This window comes from Haemorhous mexicanus, chromosome 4 (assembly GCF_027477595.1).
Source record: "Haemorhous mexicanus isolate bHaeMex1 chromosome 4, bHaeMex1.pri, whole genome shotgun sequence".
Lineage (NCBI taxonomy): Eukaryota > Metazoa > Chordata > Aves > Passeriformes > Fringillidae > Haemorhous > Haemorhous mexicanus.
This window is the reverse complement of record NC_082344.1, coordinates 76026037-76047731: the sequence shown is the minus strand read 5'-3', so window position 1 is coordinate 76047731 and position 21695 is coordinate 76026037. Positions and strand designations below refer to the sequence as shown.

Genomic DNA, 21695 nt, shown 5'->3' with positions numbered 1-21695 from the left:
ATCCCGGCGCTGCTCCTCTTGCCCGTTTGACACCAAAAATCCCAAATCCCATCCACAGCTTCTCCAAAGCTCCTTTCTCCAAAGTGGAGCTGTCGTGGGGGTTGGGGACAGCTTGGGGACACCCCCAGTTTGTCCCACTCGGTGCCAGGGGCTCCTCCAGAGTGGGATGACTGGAAACCCATAGATGTCCAATTTTAAGGGGAAATGTGGGGGTTTATGGCTTCTAATGCTAATAAAAGTCACGTCCTGCCTCCTTCCGCCTCCTCCTCATCCTCCGTCGCCTGTGGGGCCGCCCAGCCCCCCGCTCCGGGTGGCAGTGGCCCCGTGGGTGACATCGCAGGGTGACATTTCTAAGGCCATCATTGCCCGCTCTGCTGTGTCCTCAGAGCCCCCGAGGATCCATGCGCCCCCTTTTTTCCCTATCCTTATTCCTTATCCCTATTTTTCCTGTTTTCCTGTCTTTTATCCCATTTATCCTTTATCCCTACCCCGATTCCCATTCCCTATCGCAATCCCTTCTCCCCCTTCTTATTCCTTAGCCCCATCCCAACCCCTTATCCCTATCCCCAATTCCTATCCCTCATCCCCGGCCCTCTCCCTCTCCTTTTCCCTCTCCCTAGCCTTGATCCTTTATCCCATTCCCTAGCTCATATCCATTATCCCTGCTGAGGAGCAGGAATATCCCAATTCCTCTCCCTATCCCTTATCCTTATCCCTACCCCTATCCCTGTCCCATATCCCATTCTCTTATCCCTATCCCTTATCCCCAGCCCCATCCCTACCCCGATCCCTATCCCTTATCTACATCCCTATCCCTTATCCCTGTCCCTTATCTACATCCCATTCCCTTATCCCTGTCCCTTTCCCTATCCCATTCCCTTATCCCTGTCCCTTTCCCTATCCCATTCCCTTATCCCTGTCCCTTATCTACATCCCTATCCCTTATCCCTGTCCCTTATCTACATCCCTATCCCTTATCCCTGTCCCTTTCCCTATCCCATTCCCTTATCCCTGTCCCTTTCCCTATCCCATTCCCTTATCCCTGTCCCTTATCTACATCCCGATCCCTTATCCCTGTCCCTTATCTGCATCCCTATCCCTTATCCCTGTCCCTTATCTACATCCCTATCCCTTATCCCTGTCCCTTATCTACATCCCATTCCCTTATCCCTGTCCCTTTCCCTATCCCATTCCCTTATCCCTGTCCCTTATCTACATCCCGATCCCTTATCCCTGTCCCTTTCCCTATCCTTATCCCCATCTGTACCCCCTATCCCCCTTCCTCTCCTCCCTCTCCCTATCCCTTATCCCAATCTCTTCCCTATCTCACACCCTTTATTCCTGTCCTTTATCCGTCTCCCTTCGCATCCCCTTATCCCTATTCACCCCCCTGTCCCTATCCCGTCCCTGTCCCTATCCCGTCCCTGTCCCTATCCCGTCCCTGTCCCTATCCTTTCCCTTATCTCTATTCCCTACCCCATCCCTTATCCCTATCCTCATTTCCTATCCCTACTCCTTATCCCTATCCATCCCCCTGTTCTTTATCCCTCTCTCTCTATCCCTATTCCCATCCCTATCCCTTATCCCTATTCCATTCCCTATCTCATACCCCTTATCCCTATCTCTACCCCATCTCTATCCCTTATCCCATTCCCATTCCCGTTCCCGTTCCCACTCCTGTTCCTGTTCCCACTCCTATTCCCATCCCCATTCCCCATCCCTATCCCATTCCCGTTCCCACTCCCATTCCCATTCCTGTTCCCGTTCCCATTCCCGTTCCCATCCCCACTCCTGCTCTCATTCCCGTTCCCATTCCCATCCCTATCCCATCCCATTCCCATCCCTATCCCATCCCTATCCCATCCCATTCCCATCCCTATCCCATTCCCGTTCCCATTCCCATCCCCATTCCCTGCCCCCATCCCGGCTCCCGCGATCCCGCCTCCGGCCGCTCCCTCCCGCTGTTTACAGCCAACACGGTGCCACCTGTGTCTCCGGTGTCACCTGTGTCGCCGGTGCCACCTGTGTCTCCGGTGTCACCTTTGCTGTCGGTGTCACCTTTGCCGCCGGTGTCGCGGGCGGGACCGGCGGGGGCCGGGCCGGGGCTACAAAACCCGGGGCGCTGCCGTGTCCTGCCCGGCGCGACCGGGACCGTGACGGCGACAAGGACAGGGACAGGGACAGGGCCATGGCCGCCACCAAGGTGACAGCAGCGGCGACAGAGCTGGCGGCCGCCCGCGAGCACGGGCTGGCCGTGACCCGCGACTTCCACAGCAACCCCCGGCTGAGTGAGTGGGGGACACGGGGACACCGAGGGGACACCGGGGGGACACCGGGGGGACACCGAGGAGGGAGCCCCGGGGAGGGGAGGGACATCGTTCTGTCCCCGAGCAGTGGTGGCAGGGACAGGGGGTGACATCGGGCAGGAGTGCGTGGGTGGCACTGGAGCAGGTACAGGGACAGGTGGGTGGCACTGGAGCAGGTACAGGAACAGGTGGGTGGCACTGGGGCAGGCAGGGGTGACAGGGACGGCTGGGTGGCACCGGGACAGGCAGGGATGGATGGGCGGGTGACACTGGTTCCGGAGGGAACGGCTGGGTGGCACTGCGACAGGCAGGGTGGCACAGGGGCCACGTGTGTCTCTCGGGGGGACAGGGGACAGTGTGGGGCTGCGAGGGTGTCCCCTCCTGGGGACCGCACCCACAAGGACCGGGAAAGGTGTCCCCACCCTGGGGACACCTGTGAGGCGCCGTGGTGACAACCGGGGCGCCCTTCCCACTGTGCCCCCATCCCACGGCGACATCGGGACACCTGGCACCGTGCCAGCGCCACACGGGGCTGGACTATCCCCCTGTCACCTTGTCCCCAAGCCCCCACTGTCACCAAGGGCGTCCGTTGTGACCTTTGTGCCTTCGCTGCCGGGGCCGGGCTGTTCGGAAGCCACCTCCTTGGGATGTCCCCAACCGGGTGGCTCCGGTCCCTCCCGAGCCGAGCTGGCCCTGCCCGGCCACCCGCCGTGTTTGCTGTCAACAGCGGCCACCCGCGGGTGGCTCCTGCCCGTGTCACCTGGCCGAGCGCCAGCCCTTGGCTCGGGTGTCACCCGCGTGTCCCTTTGCCAGGAAAAAACCGCCCCAATTTCTTCCCGCTGGTCGCGTTTGTCCCCTCGAGGGACGCGTTTGTCCCCCCCTGTGCCCAGCCCGGCACCGCCACCCAGGCGGGGACAAAGTCCTGTCCCCGGTGTGTCCCTGTCACCCAGGTGGGCAGCTGGAGGCGGGTCCCCACGCCCCAAAATGCTCTGGGAGGTGACAGCGGAGGTGGCAGGAAGGACAGAGGAGGTGGCACGGCTGGGGGGGGAGACCTGGCGGTGACATTCGGAGTGGTGGGGACAACCCTGAATATGGGGGAGGGGCAGCGTGGGGCTGTGAGAACCTGAGCTCAAGGGGGTGCGGGGTTCCCCCAGTTTGGGGTCCCAGTTCGGGGTCCCAGTTTGGGGTCCCAGTTTGGGGTCCCAGTTTTGGGTCCCAGTTTGGGGTCCCAGTTCAGGGTCCCAGTTCGGGGTCCCAGTTCAGGATCCCAGTTTATGTTCCCAGTTTGGAATCCTAGCTTGCCGTCCCAGCTTGGGGTCCCATTTCGGGGTCCCACTTCAGGATCCCAGTTCTGGGTTCCAGTTTATGTTCCTGGTTTAAGGTCCCAGTTTAGGGTCCCAGTTTGGAGTCCTAACTTGCCATCCCAGTTTGGGGTCCCAGTTAAGGGTTCCAGTTAAGGGTTCCAGTTTAGGGTCCCAGTTTGGGGTCCCAGTTCAGGGTCCCAGTTCAGGGTCCCAGTTAAGGGTTCCAGTTAAGGGTTCCAGTTTGGGGTCCCAGTTCAGGGTCCCAGTTTAGGGTCCCAGTTTGGAGTCCTAACTTGCCGTCCCAGTTTGGGGTCCCAATTTGAGGTCCCAGTTTAGAGTCCCAGTTAAGGGCTCCAGTTCAGGTTCCCAGTTTGGGGTCACAGTTTGGGGTCGCAGTGTGGCACTGGGCACAAGAGTAGTGTCACTGTCCCCAGCTACAGCCCAGTGCCCAGAACTGGGAGAACTGGGATGGGCAGGGATGGATGGATGGATGGATGAGGGATGGATGGATGGATGGATGGATGGATGATGGATGGATGATGGATGGATGGATGGATGGATGGATGGATGGATGGATGGATGATGGATGGATGATGGATGGATGATGGATGGATGGATGGATGGATGGATGGATGGATGGATGGATGATGGATGGATGATGGATGGATGGATGAGGGATGGATGATGGATGGATGGATGGATGGATGGATGGATGGATGGATGGATGGATGATGGAGGGATGGATGGATGATGGATGGATGGATGGATGAGGGATGGATGGATGAGGGATGGATGGATGAGGGATGGATGATGGATGGATGGATGGATGGATGGAGGGAGGGATGGATGGATGGATGGATGGATGGATGGATGGATGGATGGATGGATGGATGAGGGATGGATGGATGGATGGATGGATGGATGGATGGATGGATGGATGAGGGATGGATGATGGATGGATGGATGGATGGATGGAGGGAGGGATGGATGGATGGATGGATGGATGGATGGATGGATGGATGGATGGATGATGGATGGATGGATGGATGGATGGATGGATGGATGATGGATGGATGGATGGATGGATGGATGGATGATGGATGGATGATGGATGGATGGATGGATGGATGGATGAGGGATGGATGGATGGATGGATGGATGGATGGATGGATGGATGATGGATGGACGGACGGATGATGGATGGATCCATGTTTGGACGGACAGATGGACCGAGCAGGAGGCAGCACACCCAATTTGTCCGCACAGCCGCAGCCCAGCGGTGATTTTGGTGTGACACTGCCACATCCCAGCTGTCCCCATCATCCCCGACACCCCTCCTGCTCCAGGCACGGCGTGGTGCCCTTGGGATGGGTTCCTGGTGCCGTTTGGGACACGGGCAGCAGCAGAGGAGGATCCAGGGACACTCCCAACCCTCGGCCACCCCGCCCTGGGGGGCTGTGACCCCACTGCCCCTCAACACCCCCCACCCCTGGTCCCACATCCTTTAGGATCCCTCCCCTCCCCTCTCCTCCCTCCCTGTTTCTTTTTCCACCAGCAAAACCCACAGCGAGCCCGACGATTCAATTTTCCTCTTTTTTTTCTCCTTTTTTTTTTGTTTTTTTCCCCTTTTTTTTTTCTCGCCGGCTTCACGCTTGGCTGGGGCCGCCTTTTCTGGGGCTGCCCCCACATGACCGTGCAGGTGTGTCTGGGAACCCGCGGCCGCCGGGCCCTAATTAGTGGCATAGAGTGTGACCCCCCGCCGGGCCTTTCACGGCCCCTGCCAGCCCCGGGCCAGCCCCGCGGGGTTGACAGCGCGGCACAAAGTGACACATGGCACAATGGGCAGGTTGAGGAGGCGACCAGGGCCGGCCGGGGGGGAAGCGGTCACTTAGGGATTGTCGGAAAAGTCCCAGGGTGGGCTCGGGGCTGAGAGGGATTGGGAGGAGGAGAGGGGGGGGTGGGTTCTGGAAATTGGGCATTCCTGGGGGCATAAAATCCTGGATTTTGGGTTGGGAGGGAGTTTAAATCCCACCCAGTGCCACCCCAAGGGACACCTCCCACTGTCCCAGGCTGCTCCAAGCCCTGTCCCTGTCCCTTGGACACTGCCAGGGATGGGGATGCATCCAGCCCCATCCAGAGCCTTGTGCCCAGCACCCTCTGCCCCTCCCTGCCCCTGCCGAGGGGTGCCAGGGCTGGGGTCCCCCCCTCTGTGCCCTGGGGGACACCGGGGACCCTCCCTGTGTCCCAGGGTGGCTCAGGACCAGCTCTGGACCTGCTGGGGCAGCCCTGCACCCACAGCTTTGCTCTGGGACTGAGGATTTGGGGGATTTGGGGGCTGTTTATCCCCCCTGCTTCCCATCTCTGCTCCAGGTGTCCCCATCCCTTCCCAGCTCTGGAATTTGGGGTGGGGGCTGAGCATCACTCACCTCACACCCAGCCCAGAGGATGAGGTGACAAAAAAGGGGAATGGCTTCCCACTGGAAAAGGGGAGATTTGAGTGGGATTTTGGCAAGGAATCCCTGGCTGGGAGGGTGAGGAGAGGCTGGGATGGAATTCCCAGATTTGCTGTGGCTGCCCCTGGACCCCTGGTTGGATGGACTTGGATCCACCTGAGCCGGCAGAACAGGACGACCCTTAAGCTCCCTTCCCACCCCAACCATTCCCCGACCCCAAGACCCCCTCGGAGGTGGCAGCGAGCCCCCGGCGCACTTTGCAGCCGAGCCCTACGTGCCGGGGGGCCGGGAGGGGCGGCGGGGGCTGCGGAGGGCAGGGCGGGCGAGCGGGAGCAATTAGCGGCGGGTGGAGCCGGGTCGGGTCCCCTTTGTCACCGGGGGCCGCGGTCCCCCCCGCGCGGCGGCCGCGCTGGTCAGCAGTGCGTGAGTGTCAGCGCTGACGGAGATCGCATGTGACAGCAGCTGTGAATTTGGGGCTGGGGGTGTGGAAAGGCCAGGTTGAAAGACTTCGCTTTTCCCTCGGCCCCTCTCCCCCCGCCCCCCGCCCCCCGGCCGTGCCCCCGGCCGGCGGCCGCAGCCCACCCAGCCCGCGGCTGCCGCGGCTGCGGCTTCATTATCGCTGCTGGGGCTTTCCGGTGCTCGCCCGGCGCTTCTCGGCCTTCCTCCTCCTCTTCTTCCTCCTCCTCTTCTTGTTCTTCTCATCTTCCTCTTCCTCCTCTTCTTCCTCTTCCTCCTCTTCTTCTTGTTATTCTCTTCCTTCTCCTCCTCTTCCCCTTCTCCTCTTTCTTCTTCTTCTTCTTCTTCTTCTCATCCTTCTTCATCTCTTCCACCTCTTCCTCCTCCCTCATCTTCTTCTTTTTCTCCTCTTCCTCCTCCTTCTTCTTCTCCTCCTCTTCTTCTTCTTCTTCCTCTTTATTCTTCTCCTCCTTCATCTCCACCTCTTCCTCCTCCTCCTCCTCCTCTTTCTTCCTCTTCTCCTTCTATTTCTCTCCCTTCTTCACCTCTTCCACCTCTTCCTCCTCCCTCATCTCTTTCTTCTATTTCTCCTCTTCCTCCTTGTTCTTCTTCTTTTCCTTCTTTTCCTTTTTCTTCTCCTCCTCCTCCTCTCTCCCCACCCCGATCCCTTTCCAGGCTGTCCCGTGGCGTTGCTGTTGTTATTTTCCCCTCTGTCCCGACAGAACATTCCAGATCCAGCAGGGATGAGGGGCTGGAATGACCCCTGGAGTGTCGGAGGCCAGGCTGGACACCGGGCTTGGAGCAGCCTGAGGTGGTGGGAGGGTCCCTGGATGGAACCGGGTGGGATTTGAGGCCACTCCCAATGCAAACCAGTCCAGAATTCCCTGGTGTCCAGAGGTGTCTGCCCATGGACAGACGGGATGGACGGACAGACAGACAGACGGACAGATGGATGGCGGATGGATGGATGGATGGATGGATGGATGGATGGATGGATGGATTAAGGATGGATTTCCATATCACCCAAGAGCTCGGCCAATGATCCGATGTCACCCCCGGTGACACCAGTGATGCCAGAGGCTCCCACATTCCCGGTGGGAAGAGCCATCCTGGTGGGGCCAGAGGGCCACCAGGAGTGTCCCCAAGGGGGTGGCAGCCACTGGGACGGTGCTGGACACCCCCATTCTGAGACAAGTGACACTCCCAACGTCCCTGTCCCACGGGGGTGGCTTTGGGGCTGCTGAAAATTAAAAATCCCAGAAACTCCTGCCGGGGGAAGGGAAGCGGGAGAGCTTTGGGAGGGAGCGGGAACGGGAATAAAAGGCCGGATGGTCACTTTGGGAATAAAGGGGACAAAAGGCGGGGAGGGGGCTCCCGGTGTGCCGGCCCCTCCGGAGCCTGAATGGGCGAGCAGCAGGAGCCGGCCCTAATTGGGGAAGGGCAGAGAAGGCTAATTAGCTAATTAGCTCCTGGAGTGGGGCTGGGAGAACCTCGTGGGGCTCAGCAAGGCCAAGGGCGGGAGGAGCTGGGATGGGGCACAAATCCAGGCCGGAGGGGAAGGGATTGGGGGCAGCCCTGGGAGGAGGAGGTGTTGGGAAAGGTGGGAATTCTGTCCCTGGGCTCTGCTCAGGTGAGAGCCCACCTGTGGAGCTGCTCCAGCTCCTGGATACCAAATTCAGGAGGGTGTGGAGCTGCTGGAGCAAATCCAGAGCTGTTCCCAGGGCTGGAGCCCCTCTGCTCTGGAGCCAGGCTGGGAGAGCTGGGAATGTTCCCCTGGAGAAGGGAGAAATCCAAGGAAAGCTCAGAGTCCCTGAAGTGGCTCCAGGAGAGCTGGAGAGGGACTGGGGACAAGGGACAGAGGGACAGGAGCCAGGGAATGGCTGCCACTGGGAAAGGGGAGATTGGGCTGGGATCTTGGCAAGGAATTGCTGTCTGGGAGGGTGGGCAGGGGCTGGGCTGGAATTCCCAGATTTTCTGTGGCTGCCCCTGGATCCCTGGCAGTGCCCAAGGCCAGGCTGGACACTGGGGCTTGGATCCACCTGGGAAAGTGGAAGGTGCCAGGGGTGGAATTCCTGGCTTTAAGGTTCTTCCCAACCCAAACCCGTCTGGAATTCCATGATCCCATTGCTGGAATGTCCGGGATCGCTGGCACTGCCCTGGCTGAGGGGAGGGGACACCGAGGGTCCCGTTGTGCCACCGGGGTGACCCCACAGAGCCCCGGGGGGTGTCCCGGATTGGGCTGTGACCAGCGGGAGAAACGGGACCCATCCCCAGGAATGAACTCCCTGGGGCTGTCCCAGCGAGGGGACAATGCCACCGTCAGCACGGGGACATCAGGGACCCCCATCCCCGCGGGACGCCCTGCAGCTGGCCCGGCCTCTCCGATCCTATTAGGATCAGGTGGGAATGGCAGAGCCCGGTGCGAGAGAGGGGGCAGGGCATGAAAGGGCCCGGCGGGGTCAGCGGGGCCGGGGCAGCGCTCGGGGCTTTGACACTTCCTGGGATGATCAAGGCGCGGCTTAGAGCCGGATCAGTTCCCCCGCACCTGCACCCGCCGGGGGCCGATCCCAGTCCCGGCATTCCCGGGAATTGATCCTAAACCCGGCGTTCCCGGGAGCAGATCCAAATCCTGGCGTTCCCCAGAGCCGATCCCAAAGCCCGGCGCTCCCGGGAGCCCGTCCCAGTCCCGGCGTTCACAGGACACCATCCCAGTCCCGGAATTCCAGGGATCCCGTCCCAATCCCGGGATCCCATCCCAATCCCAGCATTCCCACAATCCGATCCCAATTCCATTATTTCCGGAATCCCATCCCAATCCCGAAATTCCCGGGATCAGCTGCCTCTCCCTGTGATCCTACCCAGCTTCATCTCCCTGTTTGTCACCCTTGTCCCCTGTCCCCCTTTGTCACTCCCTGTCCCAGGGTTGTCCCCGCGGGATCACACCCTCCTTTCCCCCCTCCAATGTCACCCCCGAGGTGTCCCCAGGGCCACCAGGGTCCCCCCAGCACCGCGGGGTCTTTGGGAAGTGTCGCCGCATCCCACCGGACCAGACAGGATCCTCGGGCAAGGCGAGACAGGGAGGGGACAAGGGGACACTTCCCTGCTGGCCCTGGTGGCATTCCCAGCGGTGACATCCCCGCCGGGCTCTTGGGGACACCTCCAGAAGGTGACACAACCCCTGAGTGGCGCGGCAGGAAGCCACCACTGAGTGACATTTCCTGCAGGACGGAGTGTCCAGTTGGGCCACCACTGGTCACTCGGGGTGTCACTGGGACAGGGAAAGGGACACAGGAGGGGACAGGATGCGGGGGTGGCACTGCCCGGGTGGCCCCGTGGCTCTGGGCACTGACGCTGTCCCCTCCCCCAGCCTACAGGACAGTGTGCGGCGTCAACGGGCCACTGGTGGTGCTGGACAACGTCAAGGTAGGACCCTGGGGTGACATGGGGACAGCTTGGCGGTGGCACCTGGGGCTGTGGCGGGACCCCAGTGCTGAGAGTGCAGCGGGGGGAATGAGTCCCCAGTCCCCTGTCACCTGTCCTCTGTCCCCTCCCTCCTGTCCCCTGGGCTGTCCCCTGTCCCTTCTTCTCTATCTCTTGTCCCCTGGGCTGTCCCCTTTCCCGGTGCCATCCCTCCTGTCCCTTGTCCCCTGGGCTGTCCCCTGGGCTGTCCCTGGGCTGTCCCCTCCTCTCCGGGGTCCGAGCTCCCTCCTCTGGACGCGCTCGGCAGCAGAGCCCTGTCCCCGCCTGCACGCGCGGGTGGCGTGTCCCGTGTCCCCGTGTCCCCGTGTCCCCATGTCCCCGCGCTGGTGGCGTGTATGCCGGCACGGGGGACACTGGGGACATTCCGTGGGACGTGTGCGCGCTCGGTCCGGGCACCCTGCCCTCCATGTTCAGTGTCCCTGCCCAAGCTCAGCCCCTGTCCCCTGTGTCCTTGTGCCCTGTCCCCTGCGTCCCTGACCAAGCTCTGGCTCCTGTCCCCTGACCATTGTCCCCTGTCCCCCATTCCCTGTCCCCTTTCTCAGCTCTGTCCCCCATCCCCTGCCCCCTTTCCCAGCTCTGTCCCTTGTCCCTGTCCCCTTTCCCAGCTCTGTCCCCTGTCCCCTGTCCAAGCTCCATCTCCCACAGGGACCTGCTCTGAGCGGGGCCACCCCACAACCCCCGTGTCCCCTTGCTGTCACCCTCCCTGTCCCTTGTCCCGCTCTCCTGGCTGGGCTGGGGCCACCTGGGTGACACCCAGAGGGTTTTGTCACCCGATGTCGCATTTCCATGGCCCTGCCATTTATTAATTAATCAGCCCAATCAAAGGAGGAGGAGGAGGAGAGCCCTGCCCGTGCTGGGCAGCAGCGACATCGGCCATTGTCCCCAGAGCAGGACGTGTCCCCTCAACACAAAGTCCACTCCGTGCCCCCCGCGGTGTCCCCATGAGTGCCACTCGTGCCTCATGGGGGCACCTCTGCCTTGGAGGTGGTGGCAGCCTGGTGGCTCTGGCTGTGACAGCGTTTGTTGTCACCAACTCGGGAGTGGAAAATCCCCTCGACCCCGGGGAAACTGAGGCACGGAGCAGTGCCACAGCCCGGGGCCAGCTCCGGGATGGGACAGCGACAGGGACAGGCAGCGCCATCCCCCCGCCACCCCTTTGCTGCTCGGTGTGTCCCCAACTCAGAGTTTGGTGGCTTCAGGACCAAAGGAAGGGAAACTGAGGCAGCACCAGCAGAGCAGGCGGGGCTGGGCTGACAGGGGCAGGCTGAGGGGACAGAGGGGACACCGCCACCCCGTTTGCCCGTGTCGCTGTCCCCACAGTTCGCCCAGTACGCCGAGATCGTGAACTTCACCCTGCCCAACGGCACCACCCGCAGCGGGCAGGTGCTGGAGGTGATGGGCGCCAAGGCCATCGTGCAGGTGAGCGCGGCGACACGGCGACACCGCGGGGACACGGCGACACCGCGGGGACACGGCGACACCGCCACACGGGGACACGGCGACACCGCCATACGGCGACATGCGGGAGCTACGGGACCTGAGGCTCTGTCTCTGTTCCCGCGTTCTGCCTCTGTCCCGGGTCCCTGTCCCGGGTCCCTGTCCCAGGGTCTGCCTCATGTCCCTGTCCCGGGTCCCTGTCCCAGGGCTCTGTCCCCCTCCAGTGGTGGCTGTCGGGCTCGTGTCCCTGTGCTCTTTAGAGGTGGGACTGGTGTCCTGGCCTGGGACAGGTGACAATGTCGTGGGATGGTCAGGGGTGTCCTGGAACAGGTGACAATGTCCTGGGATGGCCAGTGTCGTGGGACAGGTGACAGTGTCCTTGGACAGATAGAAGGGTCCTGTGATGGACAGTGTCCTGGGACAGGGGACAGTGTCCTGGGATGGCCAGGGATGTCCTGGGATAGTCAAGGGTGACCTGGAACAGGGGACAGTGTCCTGGGACTGATAGTGATGTCCTGGGATGGACAGGGGTGTCCTGGGACAGGCCGTGTCCCCACCCTTCATCCCACAACCCCACACTGACCCCCTCTCCTCCATCCCAGGACCGCGTTGCCACCACCCCTCAAAGCCACCAGCCGTGGGACAGCCAGGCCATGGTCCCCAAAGCCATCAGCCTTGGCTGGGGTGTGTCCCAAAGCCACCAGCCCTGGGACTGCAGTGGCTGCCGGGGTGTCCCCAAAGCCACCAGCCCTGGCTGGGGTGTCCCCAAAACCATCAGCCCTGTGACAGCAGGGACCGCTGGCGTGTCCCCAAAGCCACCAACCCCGGGGCTGTTTGGGGTCAAATCCCTCCTGATTAGCCCGGATCCCCCCCAGATCGCCCCGCGGGGGCCCGGGGGGGCGCGGCTGCCCCAAAATCTCCGCTCTGATGCCACCTGTGCCTCGGGGATGCCCTTTTAATCCCATTAGGGAGTCAGGCTCGGGCAGGGGGGGAAAAGGATAAAAGGAAGGGAAAAAAGGGAAAAGAAGGCGATTTTTGCAGCCTCAGCGTTGTTGGGGGTGACCCGCAGCCCCCGCACCCACCTGGGGGGCTCCGAGTGTCACCTGTCACCGTCCCCAGATCCCCCTGCTCCCAGGGGCCACCCGGCTCTAATTAAAGCGGCGAGCCGGGGGTTAATTAACGCAAACGATGTCAAATATTATCCGGATCAAAAAGCTTTTCCCGCGGGGGCGGCGTTCACGGTCCGCCCCAAAAAAATCTCCCCAAAGCCCCTCAAGAGGGGGTTTTAACCCCAAACCTTGTCCCCTCTTTTATGTCCCCTCCTGGGACGGTTGGGGTGAGCGCGGGTCACGTCACGCCCCCCAAAGCTTTAATTAATCCTCGTTAATTGCCCTCCCCGGGCGCTCCGCAGGTGTTTGAGGGCACATCGGGCATCGACGCCAAGGCGACAACCTGCGAGTTCACGGGGGACATCCTGCGCACGCCGGTGTCCGAGGACATGCTGGGTGAGCCCGGGCGCGGCTGGCACCGAAATCTGGGGGGGTTCGAGGGGTTCGGGGTTCAGTTCTGGGGCTGAGAACGTCCCTGGGTCACCTCCGAGCTGTGACAGTCACCTGGGACAGGGCGGGACCCGTCCCCGCGTCCCCTGTGCGCGGTGATCCCGGGAAAAGCGTGGGGTGGGCGGGGAGAGGATTCCAGGTGAGGTGGCACCGGGGTCCTGAAAGCGTCACCCTGTCCCTGGCAGTGTCACCCTGTCCCTGACGGTGTCACCCTGTCCGTGGCAATGTCACCCTGTCCCTGACGGTGTCACCCCAACCCTGGAGGTGTCACCCTGTCCTGGCGGTGTCACCGCATCCCCGCTAGTGCCACCCCGTCCCTATAAGGGTCACCCCATCCCTGGAGATGTCACCCCATCCCTATAAGTGTCACCCCATCGCTGAAAACGTCACCCCACCCCTGGCAGTGTCCCAGGCCAGGCTGGACCTGGCACAGTGGAAGGTGTCCCCATGGCAGGGAGGTGACATCGACGGGATTCAAGGTCCCTTCCCCCCCCCCCAAACCACGCTGGGATCCAGCTCTGAGTTCCCCCTGTCCCCTCATGTCCCCCGAGCCCCTCAACCCCCCCCCGGGGGTCACTCGGGGTCGGGCCGGGGGGTGGCCCTGTCCCTGCGCTGTCCCCCCCAACCCGCGTGGGCCGCGTGTCCGCCGCGATCCCGTCCCGCAAAGGGCAGGGCCGGGGGAGCCCCCCCGGTGTCGCCCCCCTGCCGCTCTCGGTGTCCCCCGGGAGTCGCCGCTGCCGTGGCCGCTGACCTTTCGTGCTCGGCGCTCGGCGCTGCCATCACCCTGATGCGCTGTGACACCGCTGACGTGTCCCCGCACCGCCACCGTGTCCCGTGGGGGGCAGTGGGGGGGCGGGGAGGGGACGGCAGCCACGGAGGCGAGGTCAGGGAACCGTGGCTTTGTCGCGATCGATGCCACCGCGGCTCCGAGACGGTCGATGAGGCTGAGAGGGAGCGGTGAGGCCGTGTCCCCTCCCTGGGGACAGTTTGGGGGGGGTTGGTGTCACCCCTCTGAGCTGGGGACTGTGAGAGGGGAGTAGCTGGGGACATGGGGACAAGGGGACAGAGTGGTGGGGCTGATGGGGACACGGGGACGGAGCGGTGGGGGTGATGGGGACGCAGGAACACAGGGACAGGGTGATGGGGATGATGGGGACACAGGGACAGGGTAATAGGGGTGATGGGGGACATTGGGACACGGGGACAGGGTGAGGGGGGACATTGGGACACGGGGACAGGATGATGGGGACATGGGGACACAGGGACAGGGTGATGGGGGACATGGGGACAGGATGATGGGGACACTGGGACATGTGATGGATGTGACTGGGGGCCTGGGGACATGGAAGGGGTGATGGGGACAAGGTCCTGTCCCCTGTGCCTGTATGGGGGTCTCACTGTCACCCCCCTGTCTGGGAACCCAGGACCCCGAGGTGACAGGGGTGGCCATGGGCATGGGGACAGGGGGGACAGGGTATAATGGGGGTGGCTGGGGACATGGGAGGGACATGGGGGTCTTGTCCCCACGTGCTGGCATCTTCCTGCCACAGGAGCTGCGGTCACCCAGCCCGCAGGTGACACTTCCTGCCCCACAGCCCCCCGTCCCTGTGTCCCCTCTGGGGGTGGGAGGTGTGTCCTGGGATCGGGATAGGGACCAGCAGGTGCCACCCCCGGCTGGTGGCCTCAGGCAGGGACGGTCCCTGTGTCCCCACAGGCCGAGTGTTCAACGGCTCCGCCAAACCCATCGACAGCGGCCCCCCGGTGATGGCCGAGGACTTCCTGGACATCAACGGTGACAGCTCTGAGGGAATGCGGGAGGGGCTTGGGGATGGCCTGGAACTGGGGGTGACAGCGTGCCCTGATGGTGTCACCATGCCCTGATGGTTTCACCACATCCATCCCTCCATCCATCCCTCCATCCCTCCATCCCCACCAAGGTGCTCCAGGCACTGGGATGGTTCCTGTCCCACCCCAGATCTGCTCCCTGCTCATCTCCAGAACTTCCTTCCCAATTTTTCCACCAACCAGGGCCATCCCTGCATCCTCCTCCCCCCCATCCCTGGAAGTGTCCCAGGCCAGGCTGGACAGGGCTTGGAGCACCCCGGGATAGCGGGAATGGTCCCTGGGTGGGACTGGCGGGGTTCAAGGCCCCCTCCAACCCCACCATTCCATGACCCCTCCTTTTCCCGCTCCAGGCCAGCCCATCAACCCCCACGGGCGGATCTATCCCGAGGAGATGATCCAGACCGGGATCTCTCCCATCGACGTCATGAACAGCATCGCCCGCGGACAGAAAATTCCCATCTTCTCCGCCGCCGGGCTGCCCCACAACGAGGTGGGATTGCGGGAGAGGAGGATGCAGGGGTTGGGAAGGTCGGATCCCCCTCCTGGAGTCAGGAAGCTGCCGTCAGATTGTGCCTCAGTTTCCCCGTTGGCACGGCGATCGCCGTGCGCTGTGCGGGAGGATCTGGGCTGGTTTAGGGTCCCTAAATCCAGGGATTGGGGGGCTCCAGACCCTTCTCGTGTCCCCATGAGTGTGGGACAGCAGGAGGGGCTGGAAATTCCAGAGGGGGATGGGATTGGGATTGGGACAGGACGGGATGGGATGGGATGGGATGGGCTGGGACCCATGGGATGGGATAGGATGGGATGGAATCCATGGCATGGGATGGTATTGGGATGGGATTGGATGGGATTCATGGGATGGCATGGGATGGGATCCATGGGATAGGAGGGGATTGGGATGGCATGGGATAGGATCCATGGGGTGGGATGAGACGGGAACCATCCCTGACCAGCCAGGAGTGACCACGGGCAAGGCAGGACACAGCGAGGAGGGGACACCCTGCTGGCCCCCGACCCGTGGGGCCAAGTCCCGGTCCCACAGGGACCATGGCCGCTCCGGGGTGTCCCTGCTGCCACCCCTGTCCCTGTCCCCTCCCTCAGATCGCGGCGCAGATCTGCCGCCAGGCCGGGCTGGTGAAGAAATCCAAGGATGTGGTGGATTTCCACGAGGACAATTTCGCCATCGTCTTTGCGGCCATGGGGGTGAGTCAGGACACCCCAGGTGACCCCAGAACCGCCGTGTCCCCGTGTCCCCGTGTCCCCACCCACTGACCGCGTGTCCCGCAGGTGAACATGGAGACCGCGCGGTTCTTCAAGTCAGACTTCGAGCAGAATGGCTCCATGGAGAACGTCTGCCTCTTCCTCAACCTGGCCAACGACCCCACGTGAGGCGCAGCCCTGCCTCCTCCTCCTCTTCCTCCCCTTCTCCCTCCTCCTTTCGTCTCCTCATTCTTCCTTCTCCCTCCTCCTCCTCCTTTTTCTCTTTCTTTCTCCTCCTTTCTCTTCCTCCTTCTCCTTTTCCCATCTCCTTTTCCCTTCTCCCTCCTCTCTTATCTTCTCCTTCCTTTTTCTTTTCCTTTCTCCTTCTTCTTTCTCCTTCTCCCTCTTTTCCTTCTCTCTCTTCCTCCTTCTCCTTCCTTTCTTCTTCTTTCTCTTCCTTCTACTTTTCCTTTCTCCGTCTCCCCTTCTCCTTTTCCTTCTTTCCCTTCTCCCTCTTCATCCTTTATCCTTTTTCCTCTTCCTCTTCCTCTTCCTCTTCCTCTTCCTCTTCCTCTTCCTCTTCCTCTTCCTCTTCCTCTTCCTCTTCCTCTTCTCCCTCCTTTTCCTCTTCCTTTTCTCCTCCATTTTCCTTCTCCATCTCTCCTCTCCCTCTCCCTTCCTTTTCCTCTCCCTCTCTTCAGTTCCCTCTTTCCCATTTCCCTTTCCTCCCTCTCCTCCCTGTCCCTCTCTCCCACCAGAACCCCCCAATCCTGCCTGGATCACTTTAGGGTTGCTCTCCTGACTCCCCCTGGGGTCCCCCAGTGCCCCACCCTGCGTGGGGACCCCAAAACTCCAGGATTCCCCCCGCGCTGGGGGAACCCCACCCCACACCAGGCTGGGCTCCTCTGCACGCCCTCCTGGCACCCCCAACCCGCCCTGGAGGGGTTAATTAGCCAGATGGTGCTAATTGGGGGTGCCCCACAGGATCGAGAGGATCATCACGCCGCGGCTGGCGCTGACCACGGCCGAGTTCCTGGCGTACCAGTGCGAGAAGCACGTGCTGGTCATCCTGACTGACATGAGCTCCTACGCCGAGGCCCTCCGCGAGGTCAGCGCAGGGTGGCCGCGGGCTTTGAGAGCCCAGGGTGACAAGGACAGCCCAGGGTCCTTGGGGATTTTGTGGTGACAAGGACAACCCAGGGTCCTTGGGGAGCTTGGGGTGCCCAGGGTGACAAGGACAGCTGGGGATCCCAGGATCCTTGGGGAGTTTGGGGTGACAAGGACAGCCCAGAGTCCTTGGGGAGTTTGGGGTGCCCAGGGTGACAAGGACAGCTGGAGGTGTTTGGGGTTCTTGGGGGATTTGGGGTGACAAGGACAGCCCAGGGTCCTTGGGGAGTTTGGGGTGCTCAGGGTGACAAGGACAGCTGGGGATCCCAGGGTCCTTGCGGATTTTGTGGTGACAAGGACAACCCAGGGTCCTTGGAGAGTTTGGGGTGCTCAGGGCGACAAGGACAGCCCAGGGTCCTTGGGGATTTTGTGGTGACAAGGACAACCCAGGGTCCTTGGGGAGCTTGGGGTGCCCAGGGTGACAAGGACAGCTGGGGATCCCAGGATCCTTGGGGAGTTTGGGGTGACAAGGACAGCCCAGAGTCCTTGGGGAGTTTGGGGTGCCCAGGGTGACAAGGACAGCTGGAGGTGTTTGGGGTTCTTGGGGGATTTGGGGTGACAAGGACAGCCCAGAGTCCTTGGGGAGTTTGGGGTGCTCAGGACATCTGGGAGTGACAGGGTTCTTGGGGTACCTGGGGTGCTCAGGGTGACAAGGACAGCTGGAGGTTCCAAGGTCCATGGAGAGTTTGGGGTGCTCAGGGTGACAAGGGCAGCCAAGGTCCTTGGGGTACCTGGGGTGCTCAAGGTGACAAGGACAGCCCAGGGTTCTTGGGGACTTTGTGCTGCTCAGGGTGACATGGACAGCTGGGATTCCTGTGGGTTTTGGGGCTTTGGGGGTTTTGAAGTGTTTGGGGTGTCTGGGGTGCTTGGGGCACCCAGCACACCTGGGGCTCCCAGGCTTCTTGGGGTTTTTGGGGTGTCTGGAGTGCGCAGAATTCCCAACACACCTGGCGTTCCCAGGCTTCTTGGGGTGTTTGGGGTGCTCAGGATCCTCAGGACACCTGGAGTTTCCAAGGTTCTTGAGTTTTTTGGGGTGTTTGGGACCCCCAGCCCACTTGGGGGTTTTGGGGTGGTCTGGGCTTCTCAGGACACTTGTGACCCTTGTGCCTCCCGTGGTTTTTGGGGTCTTTGGGGTACCAGGGGTCCTCAGGGTCACGACATCTGGGGTTACCAGGGTCCTTGGGAGGTTTGGGGTGATCAGGTTGACAAGAACATCTGGAGTTCCCACGGTTTTTAGGGGTTTTGAGGTGTTTGGGGTTTTTGGGGTGTCTGGAGTGCTCAGAATTCCCAGCACACCTGGGGTTCCCAAGCTTCTTGAGTTTTTTGGGGTGTTTGGGGCACTTAGCACACCTGGGAAGATCAGGACACTCACGTCCCTCGTGCCTCCCGTGGTTTTGGGAGTATTTGGGGTGCTCTGACCCCCCCAAGCCCGCAGGTGTCAGCAGCCAGGGAGGAGGTCCCGGGCCGCCGCGGCTTCCCCGGCTACATGTACACGGACCTGGCCACCATCTACGAGCGCGCCGGGCGCGTGGAGGGCAGGAACGGCTCCATCACCCAGATCCCCATCCTCACCATGCCCAACGACGGTCAGCGGGACACGGCGGGGCCGGGAATACCGGGAGAGGGCGGGAACATCATGGGAGATCGGGATTTCCCCACTCTGGGAAATCACAGGGTTGGGAAATCCCAAATTGCGCTGGTTTTACCCGGGTTTGGGAGCTCCTGGGGTGGTGAGGCTGCTGGGGTGATTTCGGGTCTGAGAGTTCCCCGTGTTCCCAGCAACCCTTCAACACCTCCTGTTTGGGGTCCTTGGCTTCAGGACAAGGGGGTGACACCAAAACCCCTCTGTGCCATCCAAGCCACCCCATCCCCTCCCATTTGGGGTCATTCCAGGACAGGGAGGTGACACCAAAACCTCTCCGTGCCATCCAAGCCACCCCATCCCCTCCCATTTGGGGTCCCCAGCTTCAGGACAAGGGGGTGACACTGAGACCCCTCTGTGCCATCCAAACTACCCCCGTCCCCTCGCATTTGGGGTCACTCCAGGACAAGGAGGTGACACCCAAACCTCTCCATGCCATCCCAACCAATCCCGTCTCCTCCCATTTGGGGTCTGTGGCTTCAGGACAGGAAGGTGACACCAAAACCTCTCCCTGCCATCCCAACCAATCCTGTCCCCTCCCATTTGGGGTCTGTGGCTTCAGGACAGGGAGGTGACACCAAAACCTCTCCGTGCATTCCCAACCACCCCATCCCCTCCCATTTGGGGTCACTCCAGGACAAGGAGGTGACACCAAAACCTCTCTGTGCCATCCCAAGCCACCCCATCCCCTCCCATTTGGGGTCCCCAGCTCCAGGACAAGGGGGTAACACCGAGACCCCTCCTGCTGACCCCAGTGGGGGCTGTGCTGCCCCGGTGACCCCACAGATGTCACACAGCAGTGTCCCATGTCCAGCTGAGCTGCCAGCCCCGCTTTGGGGTCTCACAACCCCTTTGTCCCCCCACCCCAGACATCACCCACCCCATCCCGGACCTGACGGGCTTCATCACCGAGGGCCAGATCTACGTGGACCGGCAGCTCCACAACCGCCAGGTTCATTCCCAAACCCCTGCCAGGGGTGGATCCAGCACCCACCAGGGCTGGAAACCACCCGGGAATGCCGGGATGGGGGTGCCAGGGGTAGGGGTGGGGTCCCCCAGGGCTGGCTGGACATTGGGGTCGCTCCCACCCTGCAGATTTACCCCCCCATCAACGTTCTGCCGTCCCTGTCCCGGCTGATGAAATCAGCCATCGGAGAGGGAATGACCAGGAAGGACCACGGGGACGTGTCCAACCAGCTGGTGAGGGCTTGGGGACACTCGGGGGGCGTTTGTCACTTCGGGGCCCTCCTGTCCCCCTGTTTGGGGAGGCTCAGGTGAGGCCCCACCCCTGGAGCTGCTCCTGCTCCCAGATCCCAAATTCAGGAGGGTGTGGAGCTGCTGGAGCAATTCCAGAGGAGGTTCTGGAGATGCTCCGAGGGCTGGAGCTGCTCTGGAGCCAGGCTGGGAGAGCTGGGAATGTTGTCCTGGAGAAGGGAAGAGGTCAGAGCCCCAGGAATGGCCACAGGATTCCAGAGGGGAGCTCTGATTTTGGGATGATTCAGGATTGGATCCCACTGAGCTCCATGGGATGTTCTAAATCCCAAATCTTCAGCTGCCTTTATTGGATGTGGGGAAAATTCAGGGAAAGTGACAACACACGGGAATGCTGGGGCTGCTCCAGATCCCTGGGAAGTCCAGGCCGGGCTGGACAGGAGCAACCTGGGGTAGGGGAACGTGTCCCTAAACATGGATGGGGATGGAATGGGATGGGATTTCAGGTCCCATTCCAGGATTCTGGAAGCAGGCTGGGAGAGCTGGGAATGTTCCCCCGGAGAAGGGAGAAATCCAGGGAAGCCTCAGAGTCCCTAAAGGGGCTCCAGGAGAGCTGGAGAGGGACTGGGGACAAGGGACAGAGGGACAGGAGCCAGGGAATGGCTCCCACTGGGAAAGGGAAGATTGGGCTGGGATCTTGGCAAGGAATTGCTGGCTGGGAGGGTGGGCAGGGGCTGGGCTGGAATTCCCAGATTTGCTATGGCTGCCCCTGGATCCCTGGCAGTGCCCAAGGCCAGGTTGGGATGGATCTTTGAGCCACCCAGGCTGGTGGCAAGTGTCCCTTGGTGGCACCGGCCGGGCTGTGGGGTCCGTGCCCATCCCGATCCGTGGGTGGAATCCCTGGATCCCGCAGTACGCCTGCTACGCCATCGGGAAGGACGTGCAGGCCATGAAGGCCGTGGTGGGCGAGGAGGCTCTGTCCGCCGACGACCTCCTCTACCTGGAGTTCCTGCACAAGTTCGAGAAGCACTTCATCTCCCAGGGTGAGCCTCCGGCCCTAAACCGGGCGTTGGGGACCCGGGAGAGCCCCTGCAGCAGCCCCAAATCCTCCTCCCCGCTCGGCCCGCAGGTCCCTACGAGAACCGGAGCATTTTCGAGTCGCTGGACATCGGCTGGCAGCTCCTGCGCATCTTCCCCAAGCAGCTCCTCAAGCGCATCCCCGAAAACATCCTGGCCGAGTTCTACCCCCGCGAGGCCAAGGCGCCCGAGCAGGGCACGGCCCTGTGACCCCAAATCCCCACAAATCCCCCTTTCCTACGGCTGGATCCCCCTTCCAACAATCACATCCCCCTTTCCTAAAATCAGGAAAAATCTCTTGGTTTTTATTGGTGAATAAACAACCGCGGTCACCAAACCCTTCCGTGCTCCGATGTTTCCTTCCGTGGCCATGGAATTCCCACCCATGGGAAGCCCCGGAGTGGCGGCTCCTGACCCCACTCCGAGCTGCAGCTCCCCAAAACCCCATAATTCTGTGTTTTAGGGGAAAAGTCCCCGTGGACAATCCCAACATCCTACTGTGGGTTTCGCTTCCCCCTGTTGGGATCGGGGCCTCTCGGGAGGAGGGAGGAGGGAGG

At 61.7% G+C, this 21695-nt stretch overlaps 1 protein-coding gene across 1 annotated transcript; it reads left to right on the top strand.

The window, feature by feature from the left end:
- Nucleotides 1-1960: 1960 nt before the first annotated feature.
- On the top strand, nucleotides 1961-21475 carry ATP6V1B1 (ATPase H+ transporting V1 subunit B1). Its single transcript, XM_059845543.1, has 14 exons — nucleotides 1961-2288; nucleotides 9887-9942; nucleotides 11320-11418; nucleotides 12848-12941; nucleotides 14710-14787; nucleotides 15191-15330; nucleotides 15942-16043; nucleotides 16128-16225; nucleotides 17025-17148; nucleotides 18643-18793; nucleotides 19719-19801; nucleotides 19945-20049; nucleotides 20975-21104; nucleotides 21191-21475. The coding sequence occupies exons 1-14, from the start codon at nucleotides 2189-2191 to the stop codon at nucleotides 21346-21348; spliced, it is 1518 nt and encodes a 505-aa protein (XP_059701526.1). The 5' UTR covers nucleotides 1961-2188; the 3' UTR covers nucleotides 21349-21475.
- Nucleotides 21476-21695: the final 220 nt, after the last annotated feature.